This window comes from Lonchura striata, chromosome 2 (assembly GCF_050655825.1).
Source record: "Lonchura striata isolate lonStrDom1 chromosome 2, ASM5065582v1, whole genome shotgun sequence".
Classification (NCBI taxonomy): domain Eukaryota; kingdom Metazoa; phylum Chordata; class Aves; order Passeriformes; family Estrildidae; genus Lonchura; species Lonchura striata.
The window spans coordinates 139,466,719-139,482,127 of NC_140704.1; the positions used below are offsets into that span (position 1 = coordinate 139,466,719).

The 15,409-nt window shown below is 41.5% G+C and overlaps 2 protein-coding genes across 4 annotated transcripts in view; one reads left to right on the forward strand and one right to left on the reverse strand.

The window, feature by feature from the left end:
- The window catches only part of NUDCD1 (NudC domain containing 1), a 35,661-nt gene extending 35,081 nt beyond the window's left edge, over nucleotides 1-580 (reverse strand). The window contains exon 1 of the mRNA XM_021546568.4: nucleotides 389-580. Within this exon, the coding sequence (XP_021402243.1) occupies nucleotides 389-506 (118 nt within the window). The 5' untranslated portion in view covers nucleotides 507-580. The remainder of the gene's footprint in view (nucleotides 1-388) is intronic.
- Nucleotides 581-730: 150 nt separating this feature from the next.
- On the forward strand, nucleotides 731-5,250 carry ENY2 (ENY2 transcription and export complex 2 subunit). 3 transcript variants are annotated; one of them, XM_021546572.4, is made up of 5 exons: nucleotides 731-813; nucleotides 1,237-1,330; nucleotides 3,154-3,224; nucleotides 4,016-4,090; nucleotides 5,019-5,250. In XM_021546572.4, the coding sequence occupies exons 2-5, from the start codon at nucleotides 1,263-1,265 to the stop codon at nucleotides 5,093-5,095; spliced, it is 291 nt and encodes a 96-aa protein (XP_021402247.1). In that variant the 5' UTR covers nucleotides 731-813; nucleotides 1,237-1,262; the 3' UTR covers nucleotides 5,096-5,250. The 3 variants fall into 3 exon arrangements, with proteins under 3 accessions (XP_021402247.1, XP_021402245.1, XP_021402248.1); XM_021546570.4 differs by having other exon boundaries at nucleotides 789-872; XM_021546573.4 differs by lacking the exon at nucleotides 731-813 and adding an exon at nucleotides 987-1,035.
- The last annotated feature ends 10,159 nt before the right edge of the window (nucleotides 5,251-15,409 follow it).

Consider the following 15,409-nt stretch of genomic DNA (forward strand, 5'->3'; position numbering starts at 1 on the left):
CTCTGTCACGCTCCGCTGTGAACTACCTCAGCCGGTCATCTGGCCTCACCTCGCCTGTACACGCAAGAGCAGATTTAGGACAGGTTTCCGTACTCGTTTAGGAGCTAAGCGCAGCAGGAGCAGGCTCAGGCAGAGGGGTGACAAGGCAGACCCCTCGGTGCACCGCGGAGCCGCCAGGCGGGGAGGCCGCCGGCCGGCCCGGGCCAGCCGCAGCAATTACACCGGGGAGAGCCGGCACGGAGCGCTCGGGCTCCGGCTGCTGAGGGCCGGGCTGCCCCAGCTCGGGGCCTCCTGCACCTCGGGCCGCCGCAGGGAGCGCGGCGGGATCCGTCCCCGCGCTGCCCGAGGATGCCCACGGGATCAGCCCCGCGCCGCGCCCTCTCCTCACCCGCGTCCAGCCCCAGCTGGTAGCAGGCCAGCGGCTCCAGCGACAGCTTGTACCCCTCGAACTTGGGGTCCAGCAGCAGGCGCTTGGCCTGCAGCGAGCAGTGGGCGGCGCCCGCCATCCCGCGGCCCCGGGACAACTCCGGGCAGCGCCGCCAACTCCGCGGGCCCGCGGGGAACGCGGCGGGGAACGCGGAGCACCACGGGAGGAGGGCGCGCGGGAGCCCGGCCGCCGGAGTGCATGCTGGGAGCCGTAGTCCGGGCCAGGAGGCGGCCGCACGCCCGGGGCGCGCCGGGAGCTGTAGTCGTCGAGCCCGGACTGCATTTCCCGGCGGCACCCGCGCCCAGGAGGGCTGAGGGTGGTGGCGCGCGGCGCGTCCTGCCGGCGGCTCCGCCTCTGCTGCACGGACCGGCGGCGCTGCGGCGGGGGTGAGCCGGGAGCGAGCCGGGAGCCAGCCGGGAGCTGGGAGCCAACCGGGAGCCGGGAGGTGAACCGGGAGCCGGGAGCGAAACGGGCCGAGCCTCCCCCGCGCCGCTCCTCAGTCCGCGGCGCCGCTGGGCGGGCCGAGCGCCGGGACTGCCGGGCGGGAGGGCCGGGCTGCGGAGAGGGTGGGCCGTGCCCGCGGCGGCCCGGTGAGCTGCCGGGGCCCGGTGAGCTGCCGGAGCCCGGGCAGCCGGGTGGGTGCCGTGCCGAGCTCACCCCTGAGCCGGTCACACGCCGGTGCTCCGGTCATTAGCCGCGGGGATGTGTCAGTGGACAGAACACTCATGTCATTCATTCTGTTCTGGTCACTTTTTTTTGTTCAGTGAATGACACCAGCATTTGTCGAAACTCTACTTTGCTCTGTGTAGGTTTGTGGAAAACCCAGATTTCCAAAATGAATAAAGATGCGCAGATGAGAGCAACCATTAACCAAAAGCTAATAGAAACAGGAGAGCGAGAACGGTAAGTTGACTTCCTACTCCATGCCGTGAGAGGCTTTAAATACATCAGACTGCACTATACCTAGAAGTACCGTAAACTCCATAAAGTAAACTTAGTTTTAAATTCTTTAAATGCTTGCACATGGAAGTCTGGAGTGTCATATAAAGTAATTTAAAAAATGCCTTTTGAACAGTTTTATTTTAGTTTTCCAATTGAAAAGAGATAGTGAGGAAATAAGGATGGGATAATTGGCTTATGAACTCTCAAGCTTTCTCTTACACAGGTATTTTGTGTTGGAATCCCCTAGATTCATGTAAGAATCATCATTTCATTCAATTTGCTGCAGTTAAATCTTGTTGTTTCCTGACAAAGAGAAGGAAACAAAACTTTACTTTTTGCTTTTAAGTTTTACTTGTATTTCTAGCTTTTCTCTTGTTATGTAAAGCAATATGTTGTGGAATACAGAATGCATAAAGCAGCACTTGTGCAAGTCATTGTAGAGATCCCACTCAAGGCAAACAAGTAAATTGTATAATTTGTTTGGCCCATTGTTGTCTCTTCAGTCTATTTTTATTTACATTTCACTAGAGTGTTTATGACACTCATTGCTTCACTGTGCTTGCAACACCATGCACCAAAAGTTCTGTTTCCTTCATTTTTAAAGGCCTGTATGAGAATAAATTTTTTCCTGGGTCATGGCATAGCCTTGTGCCTGGTGTAACCTTTTGTAGCCTGACCTGGTGTCTGTGCTCTACATCTTTCCTGGTTGTGACCATCCCCTTGAAGATTGCACAGAACTAGAGAAAAGCAAGCAATTTCTTGAAATGGTATTGAGATCTATTTTATGCTAATATAAGAATAGTAAGGGTTTTATCAGGACATCAAAAGTTGTCTTATAAGCAGACTGTATCAGAGCTGTACCATGATCAGAGGCAGAGCTTGGATTTCTTGAACTGAAAAATATCCACAGACAGCAAATTTTACCTGTATTTTTACTCTGCTTTTTGTCATCAGTTCATCTGCCCTCTACAGAATTCACTGAGTAAAAGGGATTAGACCTACACAGTTCAGTCTCTTGCTACAATCCTTTCATTCATAAACACAGGGTTTTGCTAGAGTTGTTTAGGATAGTACAAGATAAGCAGGCTTCCTAGCTAATGGAGAAAAGGGTAAAAGATATTAAAGTTACTTATCATATCTTACTTTAATTTTCCCTTCTTTTTTTTTAGTACTAATTTTCAATTTTTAGCTAACTTTCAATATTCAATTTTGATATATGAGTAGATGCTTCATTGTGGCAGATTGTTGTGTCTTTTCCATTTATGTCTGAATCCTTGTTGCTTAAGCTTACATAGTTAACCATGCTTAGGAAGATTAGGATATAGGATCTTTCATTTTCACCCAGAACAAGGTAATGTGTAACTGCTGAGATAAACCAGCAGTTGAGTAGTGCAGAACTCTTCTTGAAAGGTGAGGGAGAAGGTTTTACTTATTTTAAAGACATGGTATCAGGGGAAATATTCCCAGGTTTGAAAGTTTGCATACATCTGCTACCAGAGTAGACTGAGTCAGGTTGAGTAATTCAAGGGCTTCTCCCTGGCTGCAGCATCAGCATTGCCTGAAGCAGTTCTGTGAATTAGCTCCAGAGGCACCAAATCCTCATAGTCCAACATGGTAACCTGAAATTGGAACTCATTTGGGTTTGGATTCACCTGCTCTTCAGCCATTTCTGCTGCTGCCTGGAGAGCTCTTGGGTAGTAATTGTAGGCCTGACTTTGAAACTGGAGCATATTTAAGCTCCAGAAATGTTTGCTGTTCTAACAAGTTTTGTATTGTTTTAACAGCCTTAAAGAGTTGCTGAGAGCCAAATTAATTGAATGTGGCTGGAAGGATCAGTTGAAGGCACATTGCAAAGGTAACAGTGGTCAATTTATTAATTTCCTTTGTAGTCAACCGAGATTCTGGCCAAATAAAAGTCTCAGATGAAGGTTTTACTGACGGTTTAAATAAGACATGGGCAAGAAGAATGCATCCCTGGCAACTTGACATTTATGCTTTAACATGCCACTGAATTGAAATTCCTTTTCAGCTTTGATTTCTGTATTTTTCAGTAGTGTGAAAGGCACTATAAGTCTAAATAGCTGTTTCATACTGATGAAACATACTGATGTGTATTAATGATAGCCTTTATTTTGCTATAGATTTATTCCTCTCTCTCTCTGATATGCTTTTGACTTGGCTGAAATATGTACAGAAATCTTGTTTAAACCAGTTGGAAAAATAATAAGGATTTACTATCTATGATCTTCCTAAGTGTTTTTCCAGTTGCATCTTTCTTACTGCTGTGTAAATAATGTGTTTTAAGAGATAAGTAAGCCAACTTGTGAACTGCTCCAACACTCCAGTAACAGGCACATTTAGTAATGCTCAGATGAGATAAAACAATTTAATGTTTGTTTTTAAAATATGAGCTGATCAAGATGATCAGCAGTGACAAGTTCCCATCCTTAAACCTATGGCATGAGTGAAAGACTAAAATTCACTGTTCAATGCAGTAGGTACTGAGCTAGTAACCCATATTTAGGTCCCATGCTACTTTGTATTCTCCCATAACTACGTAGGTAGGTTTTGTTTAATCATCAGCCAGGTTCTGACATTTTATGAATGGATTAAAGGACTCAAAGTATCGGTCTTGGTCTTCCCCAGATGTCATTAAAGAAAAAGGACTAGAGCATGTTACTGTTGATGATTTGGTGGCAGAAATCACTCCCAAAGGCAGAGGTAAGAAAATGCAAAAGTGGATGGAGTAGTACATCAATAAACATGCCTACCTCTATTTAATTAGTATTTTGAAAGCAGCATCATGAGCTTGCCTGTGTTTGATTCAAGGAAAAATGCTAATAGCTTGATATTAATGACAAATGAAATGTTAATAGCTTAATATTAACTACCAATGAAACATGTGAATTTGTATTGTGAAGCAGCCTTTAGATTACTTTTGCAGATTATTTAGTTATGTCTATATTCATTTTTATAATTGACTTAGTGGTCCTGAGTTGTGTATGCAACACAGATGTTTTAAAATTCCAGATATTTTAAGATGGAAAATCAGAACTAACAGTTCAAGTGTAATGGGAATGGGAAGAGTAAAGAACATAGCATACAGATACAAAAAAATGAAATCACTTAAGGAAACTGAAGTCCTCTCTATATTGTTCCTCTAGGCTCTCTAGCAGGGTTTGATGTTAGTGGTAGAAACTTCATTAAGTTCTAAATAAAAATAAGCCTTCAAAATAGCTTGCTGAAGACCCTTACTCAGAGACCAGATTTGAGATTTTTTTTTTTTGTCTTAAATTTGTGAAGAAAAAAGTAGGATAATCACACTTGTTCTGGTGATTATATCCTGTTTCCTGTTAAATAATAATTTTTCTCAAACTTTGCAATTTTCTGGACTATGAATAGGCAAAAAAACTGACCAGTAACAACATTGTTCTCAAGAGATCCCAATTTTAGCCTATTTTATATGGGAAAAATATAGATGGGGTAAATGAAAATCAACTTGTTTCAGTTACTTTAGGTATTAACAGGATTGCAAGAACAATAGAATAATAATAATAAACAAAAAGAATAGAAATGGCTGTTGTAAAAGTATGGTTTTAGCATACTTTCTGTCTTTTTTTACTTCTTGCTTTCTTATTTGTGTTTTCAGCTTTGGTACCAGATAGTGTAAAGAAGGAGCTCTTGCAAAGAATAAGAACCTTCCTTGCTCAGCATGCCAGTCTTTAACTTTGACATTCATCTGGGATACAGTTTCCTGCATTACATCAGTCATGTCAGGATTGGAATGCAGTTTACATACTTAAGATGAAAAATCATTAATTTTTCTTTGCACTGCATCAATTTCTTAAAGTTGGTGTTATTTTAATAAAAAATTTTGTGGACTCACGGTTCTAAGGGGGTTCTCTCTCTCGGTGGACTGTAATGTGGTGTCACCTGTTCCAGTTTTTAGTAATCTGTAATTTTATACAACTGTGGAACCTTGCAAAGATTTTCAGAAAAGAAGCACAGTTAACAAGTATGTTGACCAGAAATGCAGAAAGGTGTAAAAAAAAGTGTGGAGAATGGGATATGACATACTGCTGAGCATAGCCTTTCTGATTTTGCCAGAGTAAGCAGGAGAAACTTAAGACTACATAAAACTGTTGGTGAAATTCCTTTTGTACTTTTCTAGCAAATGAGTTGTTTGAAGTCTTTGACATGGTTTGCAAGTATTTACTCAGCAATTCATAAGAGGTTGAATTCTTTAAGAAAAAATCAGCTGTATAATCCCTCAGCAATTCTTTTCACATTTACTTTGAGTCGCTATTCTAATTCTGAACAACTGCTGTTTTCTAGCTTTGCCCATATTACTCGTATTCTTTGTGTGGATCTTTGGGGCCTTTTGAAACTGAAGTATAGTTCAATAATTTGCCACTCTAAGTCTCCTAACATGATGCAGTTTTAATTCTTGTATCTGGAACTGTAAGATCAGCCAGGTCTATGCATAACTGCAGAAATAAATTTGATGAATACAGAGGATCAAGAAAGAGGCTTTGAAGTGAGAATGTTTAATTTTTTCCCATCTTTTAGAATTGTCTATAAAGTGGAGTAGAAGCACAAGCATGAGCAAAAACTGAATGAGCAGTCAGATACTGTTGTGACTCAGTGGCCATTGTGAAAAATTACTGACTCAACATAATATGCATACTCCTAATTAGAAGAATACTGTGAAAACTACCACTTAAAAAGCCGTTCCTGTGCCAGTGAGCTGTGTTCCGCCGCTGCTGCGGGCTCCGGCTGAGGCGCCGCTCGGGGCCCCGCGCCCTTGGCACGGGAGGGTGGCGGCGGCTCCCGGTCCCTCTGCCCCGCGCTGCGGCGGAGCTGCGGCGCTCGGGCACAGCGCAGGGAGCGCTCCCCTCGCTGCTCAGCCCGCAGCATCACCTGCGCGGGCCGGGCAGAGCGACAGCGCCAGTGCCCGCCTGAGAGGGCTCCAGCGCCGGCTCCACGGGGAAACAGGTCTGGCAGCAATCTGGCAACAGCCAAAGGTGAAGTCTGGCAGTAGATAGGAGTTGCTATAAACAGGGCAATACCAACATCAACGGGACAAGATGTAACTGGTCACCAACATCTTTTGTCTACAACGAGCAAGTTCCTGCCAAGACTGAAACAATGCTGGAGCCAAGATCGTGGGTCTGCTGCAGATACTCCTGTGCTGTTTTAAATCTACCTTCATGTCAGTTTAAGTGTATTTCCTGTATGTCATTGTCTCTATATTGTTAAATAATGGTGGAGGTCGGAAAGAAGACAATTCTTTAACTTAAAGATCCATCTTGTTTTTTAAAATGTGTTTTTGCATTCAGTATATATCATGGATTAACCCCTGCTGGCAACTCAGCCCCTCACAGCTGCTCACTCAGTCCCCCCAACACCCAGTGGGATGAGGAAGAGAATCGGAAGTGTTAAAGTTAGAAAACACGTGGATTGAAATAAAGACAGTTTAATAGGTAAGGTAAAAGCCATGCACACAAGCATAATGAAACAAGGAATTAATTTACCACTTCCCATTGGCAGTCAGATGCTCAGATACCTTCAGGAAAGCAGGCTCCATCCCATTTAAGTTACCATGAAGACAAATGCGACCATTCCAAATATTCCTCCTTTCCTTCCTCCAGCTTTATGTGCTCACCCCCAGCTGGGGTCAGCTGTCTTGGATGGGTCCCCTCCCCAGTCTTTATGCATCCCCAGTCCCCTCACTGGTGGGGTAGGTCAGAAGGAGAAAAGGCCTTGATGATGTGTAAGCACTGCTTAGCAATAATGAAAACAGCCCTATCTTAGCATATTTTGAGCACAAATTGTAAACAGCCCTGTAATAGCTACTATAAAGAATCTCAGCCAAACCGGCACAGTATGTTAATTCAATGTTTGTAACTTTATTAGCTGTATGTTCTATTTGAATTGCATATATGTAAAATTTTTATGAGTTATTCATTCCAGACTTAATGCTAGTACTTGGGGTACATTGTTTCTTCACACAATCTAGCAGAAAATATGCTACCTGAGCGTGTTTTTCATATGTCAGAGCTGTAAATTAGCATCATTAGTCATACCCTTTTGTTCTTAGAGGTCTTTGCTAATGTTCTTCAGTATTTTGCACATAACTTTAAAGGTCTTTGCTTAATGAATGGCTGCAACATGTCATGGGCAGTCAACTTGCTCCAGAGCTACCGACTGATTTCCTTCACTGTAGTGGGAGAGGGCCAAATTTATGGTATTCATACCCTGAACTGTGGAAGACTTGTCTTATCTCTTAAGTATTTGACGTTCCACCTAGAACATGACAGCTGAAGTGTAGTTGCTGTAAGTGCAACGTAGTCCTCTTGCAGTCAGCTCATACTTGGCACAGAATAAAGACTGAACACTGTAAAAATTTTCAGAAAAATTGTGCTGACCAATCTGAAGCTAAAGGCTTGACAACAAACTCTTTCACATGCTGCCAAAAATAAGCTGTAAAGTTCTGCCCAGACTGGTTTAAAATACAAGCGTGTTCAGAGACCAAGAAGGAAGAGGAGAGTGACTGCATTCCAGAGATACACCAGTGGCTCCTGTCTCAGGGTACCACTGGCTGCTCTTTGATGTAAGCAGCCCAAAGCCACTTGTTCCCCACCTGAGTTCTGTTAATCACATCAGGGCAGCCTCCATTAAGTAGCCAGGCAAAGAGCATGTTGGACAACATGTGCAGATCCATGGATTCTCCTGATCAGAGGTATCTTGATGAATCTTCCAAGAATGAAGTTTGATTTGGGGTGATATCAGCAATAAGACATGGTTTCTTTGTGGCCTCCTATTTTTTTTTAACTGCAGGTTTATTCTCAGATGCATAGGCTGGTTTGTTTTGCAAACTGTTCCCTGCACAGGCTCAGTTTCTACTCATTTGTTTGAGTATTGAAAACAGTAACATTTAGGATTCAGTCAGAGCATTATCCTGCTGAGGTTTTTTTTTCCCCCACTGAAAAATACAATGATTTTTGTTTTTAAAGGTTCCATGCTTCCAGCATATACAGGCAGATAGATGCATTAACTAATTTTTCACCAAAATTTCCACATTTTCAATGTCAGGAAATGCACTTAAAACCCCAGAACTAAGCAGCCATGAAGTGAGAATTCAGGATTGATGTGAATTACCTCAGCTGTGGGAATATATTTCTTTTGGCTAGCCCAGTGCATATACATTCCAGTAGCTGGTTCAGCTTCATTATTTTGTAGACAAGTCTGCAAAAAATAAAGCAGCTTGTAAACAGACATGGAAATAATGGGTTGGATAACAGCTAGAGTAAATTGATATAGCTCTGGATGTGCACTACTACAAATTCTATGTGACAGCAAATTGAATATTTCTCCTGCTGTCAATGGAAGGCCAGTGGAAAAAATTTAGCTCAGCCTATCCCTTAGTCAGGCCCTGAGGGGTCTGAAATTCACAATGAGCTGAAATTTGTTTGATTCTAATTAGTTTGATTCTAATTTCTTTGATAATTATTCTCCCATTAATACTTTTCTATATTGACATAGTCCAGTCAAAAAATGCTAAAAAGCATTGACATCAATAATTTATGCTGGCATGTCAAACTTTTATTCACATCTTAGATAGAATGATTTTGCTATCATAGGTTTTTTCCATTTTTTTTTTTTTGGGGGGGTACTATTTGTCTTCTTTATTCCCCATTCCTTCTTTTTTCTTGTTTACTGCCATAATATTTCAGTATGTCTCTTTATCACTTGGAGAACAAGTACATCTGAAGTCTTTTTAAATCCAGTAAGATTCCATCAGTGCTATTACAAAATATTTGCTGCTTCTCATTCCTCTTTTGAGGGTCCTTTGAGGTGACAGCTCTGCACTATCTCATCCATGCTATCATCTTATAGAATATGTTTATTGTAGCAATTGTGGGACCTTGAGAGTTTGGCTTTAATTTAGTGATTGGGTTTTCACTGGAGCAATGAAAAATATTGAGTGTTTCTACCTGCTAGGTCTCTTTGGCTTTATTTAAATTTCTAAGTATTTGCAATTGAAATTTGAGTTGTGTTCTACAAGGCTTGTTTTTCTCAGCTATTCATTTTCCAAAAAAGAAACAGCTGTGGCTCCAGAGCCAAATGTGTAATGACTGGAGCTCAAAATGAGGAAAAACAAATTCCTTTCCTCATAAATAATTTATATTTCACCACCTTAATGTAATAAATAGGTTAATTGATATTCTGCTTGGAATAATAAAAAGCCTAATCTCACTTTATATTTCATAGTTACCATGATGCTTTCCATCTGAACAGTATTATTCTCAAAAATGTTTTTTATGTTTAGTTTTTAACTAGTGATTTAATAACAGATCATAAAAAATGCCCCTCTAAGAAGTCCCTGCTAATTTCTGTTTGCTGGAGTCACTAGAAAAGAGGCATCCATTCTGTCAATCACTGATCCTGAGGTAAGATGTAAAGTTGTTGTTGATCAAATCTGTGTTTGGCAGCCTGTGGGTGAACACTGACAAGGGCAGAGCAAACTGGCCTCTTCTGCTGCCTGGCTCTCTTCCACTGTCTGTGTACAAAGTCAGCACAGTGTTGGTTTTTGCAGCCAGTGCTCAGGGCAAAAGCAACACAATCCCCTGGAGAGCAATGACACTGGGAATTGCAGGGGGAAATTCAGCATCTGCTTCCAAGGGTTCTTTGAATACATATGAGCAGAGATGAGCACAACACTGATCCTAGCTTTGTATGCTGCATTGGTGAGTCTGATGCTCCACTTGCAATTTTGAAAGGAAGCAGGGAATTATCAAGGGGTAGCTCTGCTAGCTAAGCTTGAAAAATCTCGCAGTGTTATTCTATTGAAGAGAAAGCTGACACAAAATACGGTTGTGATGTGTCATAATCTTCTCAGGGAGAAAGAAGGAAACAAAGAAAACTTTAAGAGAGAAAGGATTAAAGAATGGATGAAAATAGAAGTCAAAATCCAGATTTAAAAGAACAACTGCTTAATCATTAGAACAAACAGTGAAGAAGTATGGTGGATCCTTCATTTTTCAATGCTTTCCTGAGTACAACATGCCTTTAAGAAAGAACTGCTTTAGTTCAGAGTTAATCCAGCTTTCTGAGAATACAGTACTTGCCTATTTATGCTCCCTGAGTCTGGCAGCAGTTGCTCAGTTTCTTCCAGAAGAAAAAGGAAAGCCAGAATAAACACTTACCACAAAGAGAAATGCTGCTTTAGTTGAACACAAGCACAACTTGTTAGCTCTCAAACAAGGTGTAGCTGGGTGGAATGCATTGTCCTTGGAAGCTACAATGGAAGAGGAAATAAAAGTTAAGCATTACAAAATCTTTAAAATTTTTTTTTTTTTTTTGTAACCGGGATTGAAAAATGCTGTCTCTAGCTATCTGTTAACATTTTCAGGCACAATTCACTCTGAGGTAAGTTTCTGCCCAAACTCTGGATCAATTTGCTAATATTTGAGTTGTTTATCTTATATTTCAAAATATTTGTTGATGCATATTTTGCAGGAGGAGTTTCATGAAATAGTCAATAGCCAGAAGAAGACTGTTCTTCTTTTGCTGAATAAAGACCAAAAAGAGTGTGATCTAAGCCTGGTTGCAGCCTACTGACTGCTGTAATGATAAATATAACTTAAAATGCTTACTCACCATCAGAAAGTGCACAGGAAATCTTGATAATCACAGAATAAGCTGAGTTGGAAGGGATCCACAAGGATCATCAAGTCAAAATCCTAGCCCTCAAAAGGACCATCCCCAAGTATCACACCATGTGTCTGAGAGCATGCTCCAAATTCTTCTTGAACTCTGTCAGTGGTGCTGTGACCACTTCCTTGAGGATCCTGTTCCAGTGCCCAACCACCCTCTGGGTAAAGAACCTTTTCCTGATATCCAGCCTAAACCTCCCCTGACACAGCTTCAGGCCATTCCCTCAGCTCCTGTCACTGGACATCACAGAGAAGTGGTCAGAGTCTGCCCATCCTCTTCTCCTCATATGAGGAAGTCATATAACGAATGAAAAAAGGTATTTATTTTACTTCCTCATATCCCTTCTTTGATTGCTCTTTTCTTAAGACTGTTGGTACATGAGGTTACACAGTTATATTCAAAATGAGCTGTTGGTTTTTTCCCCCACATCAAAACAATGATCTAGTTTCCCAGTCCAAATTTTACAGAGACAGTAATGTTTGTCTGAAGTTGGCATTGTTTTTAGACAAATGTTGGGAACTCAACACTTCCAACATCACTTAGTCTTGGCACACTGGTGTTCAGATAAGAATGCAAGTTGAAGTTTTTGGGCTATAATATAGGTCTTTTTTGCTGAACTGATTTGTTTTAAAATGGGAAGAGTGAGGACTCATTATGAATATTTTTCTATCAAGTTCTTTTCCAGACTCCAGAGTATTCCTGCTTGAAATTAGACCATTTGATCTTGCAAAGGGCATGAATTAAAGGAACTTGAATTTTCTAAATTTGTAGAAATTCCTCTAACAAATGCTGAAATACGAAGAAACAAACAACTTCAAATACCAACCGACCAACCAACCAACCAACCAATAACCAAAAACAGCTCTTGGAAGAAAATCCTTTGCTTTCCTAAATGCTTTTTCCAATAAAATTTCATAATGTTTTGTTTCCATGCTATGCCCTGTCTCCTGTTTTCTTGCAAATAATACATTTGCAGGCATGCACACACAAACACATCCATGTAAATAAATATTTTTATAAAGCAACATGCTAGATACTCCAGTATTTAGAGGATTTTAATTTAAATGCTACCATGGTGCTTTGGATGCAGTTTCTGAAAACTTCAGCTTAATGCATTTTTTTCCTTATAAGAACAAAAGGCAGGCTGTGTAAGTCAAGAAAGATTACTTAATGGCTGCATATGACATGATGGAAGGAAGATTTTCTGTTCAGTAATGAAGTGATAAATTATCTGTATAAAAAAAGAGGTCCCATTATCCTCTCCTGAATTTTTAGTTGAGAAATAGGAGTAATATTGCAGGGACAAAGAAAACTGGATTTTGGTACCACTCCTACCATCTATGCTGCATATTAACTCATCATATTAAATACAGAAACATCTTAGCAGATGTTTCTGTAGGAGCTGATGCTGTCAGCAGAGAGGAGAACCCAAGATAATCTCTTGAGGAAATTACTCAGCACTAGGCTAAAAATCACACATTCCTTATCGCCTGAGTTCTTACAACACTGAAAAAACCAGTCTGTTTCAACCTGGGGTAGGTATTCCTCTAGGCTGACTGGGGATTCTGCCTGTAAAAGGTCCTGTCAGCTGGCCAGGCTCCAGTGTGAACATCAGTGCCTCAGAGAGAGATGCTTAAAGGAGAGAGAACCCTGAAACATTCTCAGCGGTGCAATGAAACTGCCCAGTCCAGCAGAAGACCAGACCTACACAGCTGGTTGAGCTCAGGGAGACGTAGGCAGTCACTGCTACTCTTTGGTCTCTTTTGGCCACTGCTTCCAAAAAAAGCTGCTTGCAATGTGCTCCATTTCAAAGTTACAATTATTATTTTTATACATTATATGCTTGCTAAAAGTCAGTTGAATTTTCTTATAAAGGCCTCTAACCAAGATCACTGGTCTGGAATTTTCCTCTACAAGGTATATCAAGTCTGAGTGGGAATAAGGGAAGGAATTTAAGACATGCCAGCAGAGGCAGAAGAGTACAGTTTCAGCCAGGAAGACCTTTAGAGAATAAAATGGGCTTTTGTGACTACTTGGCTACTTACTTGGGTCATATTTTCACACTGGCTAGGATACATATTTGTCTAAACTTAGGCAAATTATTGGACAATACTTAGATATTACCCAAAATATGTATTCAGCAACACTACAAAGGAATGAAAAATGCATTGAACAATGGAACTGCCTCTTCTCATCTGAAGTCTCAAGACATTTTAATTATTAAATTTTTAGCAGCAGCGTATAAAACTACTTCTAAAATTAACAATAAAAATCTGCCATTTTTTTCTGTGGTTAGAAAATTATAATCTGAGGTTAGAAAACTCTTACCAGAATCGAACACTTATTGAAGGTTTAATTTATTCTGTAAATGTAAAACTGAGTGTAGTTGAGGAAAATCTTAGCTAAATTGTAGCTTTAATAAACCACTTGAGAGAGCAAACAAACAAATGAAGCAAACATCCCATAGGAGGGAGAATTCATATAGAAAAATAGACTGTATCACTTTTAGAAATGGAATGAGTTTATTAAGTAGACATTAATATATCAGGATAATGGAACTATCAAACGTTGAAGTGATTGAAATTGCCATAGATGTAAAAGAAGTGACATTAGCACACTTGCAAATTGTCAAATAATGAGATTTAACATGTTTAAGTCTTAATACCTGTAAAAGATAGTTCTCTAACAAACTTTATTAGTTTACTGTAGCAGTACTGCATTCAATATGGCAATGAAATACCCAAGATTACAGGAGCTCTCTTTAGGAAAATTAAATGAGACAAAGGAATCCAAGTTTAAAACTTTAGAGCTGGGGGTTAATGACATTTTTGAACAATGAAGTACTTATCTCTGTGAACACTGCTTTTAGAAATTAAGATACTTTAATATTATTACTATTTTTGAGACTGCATAATTATGTTTTTAGGGAAGACTTATTTTCCATTAGTGGTCAGACAATTTCCAGCCTTTTTTCATTAATGCACCAGCCATACACAGGTCGGTTGTGCACTTAGGTGGATAGTGTAGGTGAGCCTTTCTGTCAGTTTTTATATTAAGTGTATATGTTTATATGCATATGTTACCTTCTCACTGTGGCATATTCCTTACTGAATATATAGATTGCAATGCCAAAATCTGAATGTGTTCTCAAAAGAAATGTAACTGGGTATCTCCACAACCTGACCTTACCCAGTGTGTCACACTTGCAGTTTTGCTTTTCTGTGTGAACGCAGATGAAGATTCCAGTTTCTGCTTTAGACAGAAAGTTATACTGAAACCATTTGTGTAGCAAATTTTGAAATTAAAGTTTTGAAATTAAAATGAGCACTGCATATGGATTTCTCTCATTGAAGGTGGGTTCTGCAGGCATAAGGGTGTCAATCCCCACCTCAACAAGATCATAGGAATGCTGCCCGTAAGCTTGGCTACAACCATGCCCTGACTTGCTATGAACTCTACTGATCTTGGACCAGTGCAGACTCACTGGCTTGTCCTCAGATCTGCCTCATCACCAGAAACCTGCCTGGTAGTCTGGACTCTGAGCTGCCCCCAGATCACCCTGCTCGTGTCCTGGCTGGAAGGGTACTTGCCCTATGGTCAGCTGTATCATGTTTGGCTCCTTGTCCCTTTGGGGCCTGCTTCCTGATGAAGAGCTGTGGAACACGATGTCTGTTAGGACATGGGAAAAGAGAAATTAAGGAACTCTATCTGATACTAGTACCTCCTCACAAGAGCCATCACTCTTCATCCATCTTCTCACTGCCCTGATACACACAGGGAACACAGCAGCTGAGTAAATCCAGTGGCAGAACACGAAGTCTTTATTGGAAACTATTTAAAGACCACAGAGTCGAGTTGAACGGAATGCCGTGTTAGTGCTGCTCTAGAACTAACCGGATTTCCATGGGAGAAAGAGACAAACACCCCCTTTACCTCACCTACCGAGTGTAGCACAACTGGGGGTTTACACAGAGCTCTGGAATGCCTTAGCATTAACCTTAAAATCTCTTACCAGACATTAAAAGGGACATGAAGTTGGTGAACAAACCGGGACACTGGGGCAGCACCTGTCACAAGCAACTTCAAACAATGTTTGTTTTTCAGTCACATCCAAATGTACAGCTCAGCATTCCATCGGCCACAGAGGAACACCTTTACTGCCACGTGTGCAGTAACCCGGCACGGTTCAAGCCCACCGCCTTTCCCTCGCAGCTCCCCGGAGGCCCGAAGAGCCGCTCAGACGGCCCGGCCATTGGGGCGGGAGGGGAGCCCGCGGGCGGGGAGCGCCGCGAGCGGCCCGGTCCGGCGCGGTCCGGCGCG

Bases quoted from the DNA above. Each gene is read 5' to 3' on its own strand.
- ENY2 (XM_021546572.4), top strand. From the start codon at position 1,263: ATGAATAAAGATGCGCAGATGAGAGCAACCATTAACCAAAAGCTAATA. The intron at 1,331-3,153 runs GTAAGTTGACTT...TTGTTTTAACAG, and splicing joins GAAACAGGAGAGCGAGAACG to CCTTAAAGAGTTGCTGAGAG. The intron at 3,225-4,015 runs GTAACAGTGGTC...GGTCTTCCCCAG, and splicing joins GTTGAAGGCACATTGCAAAG to ATGTCATTAAAGAAAAAGGA.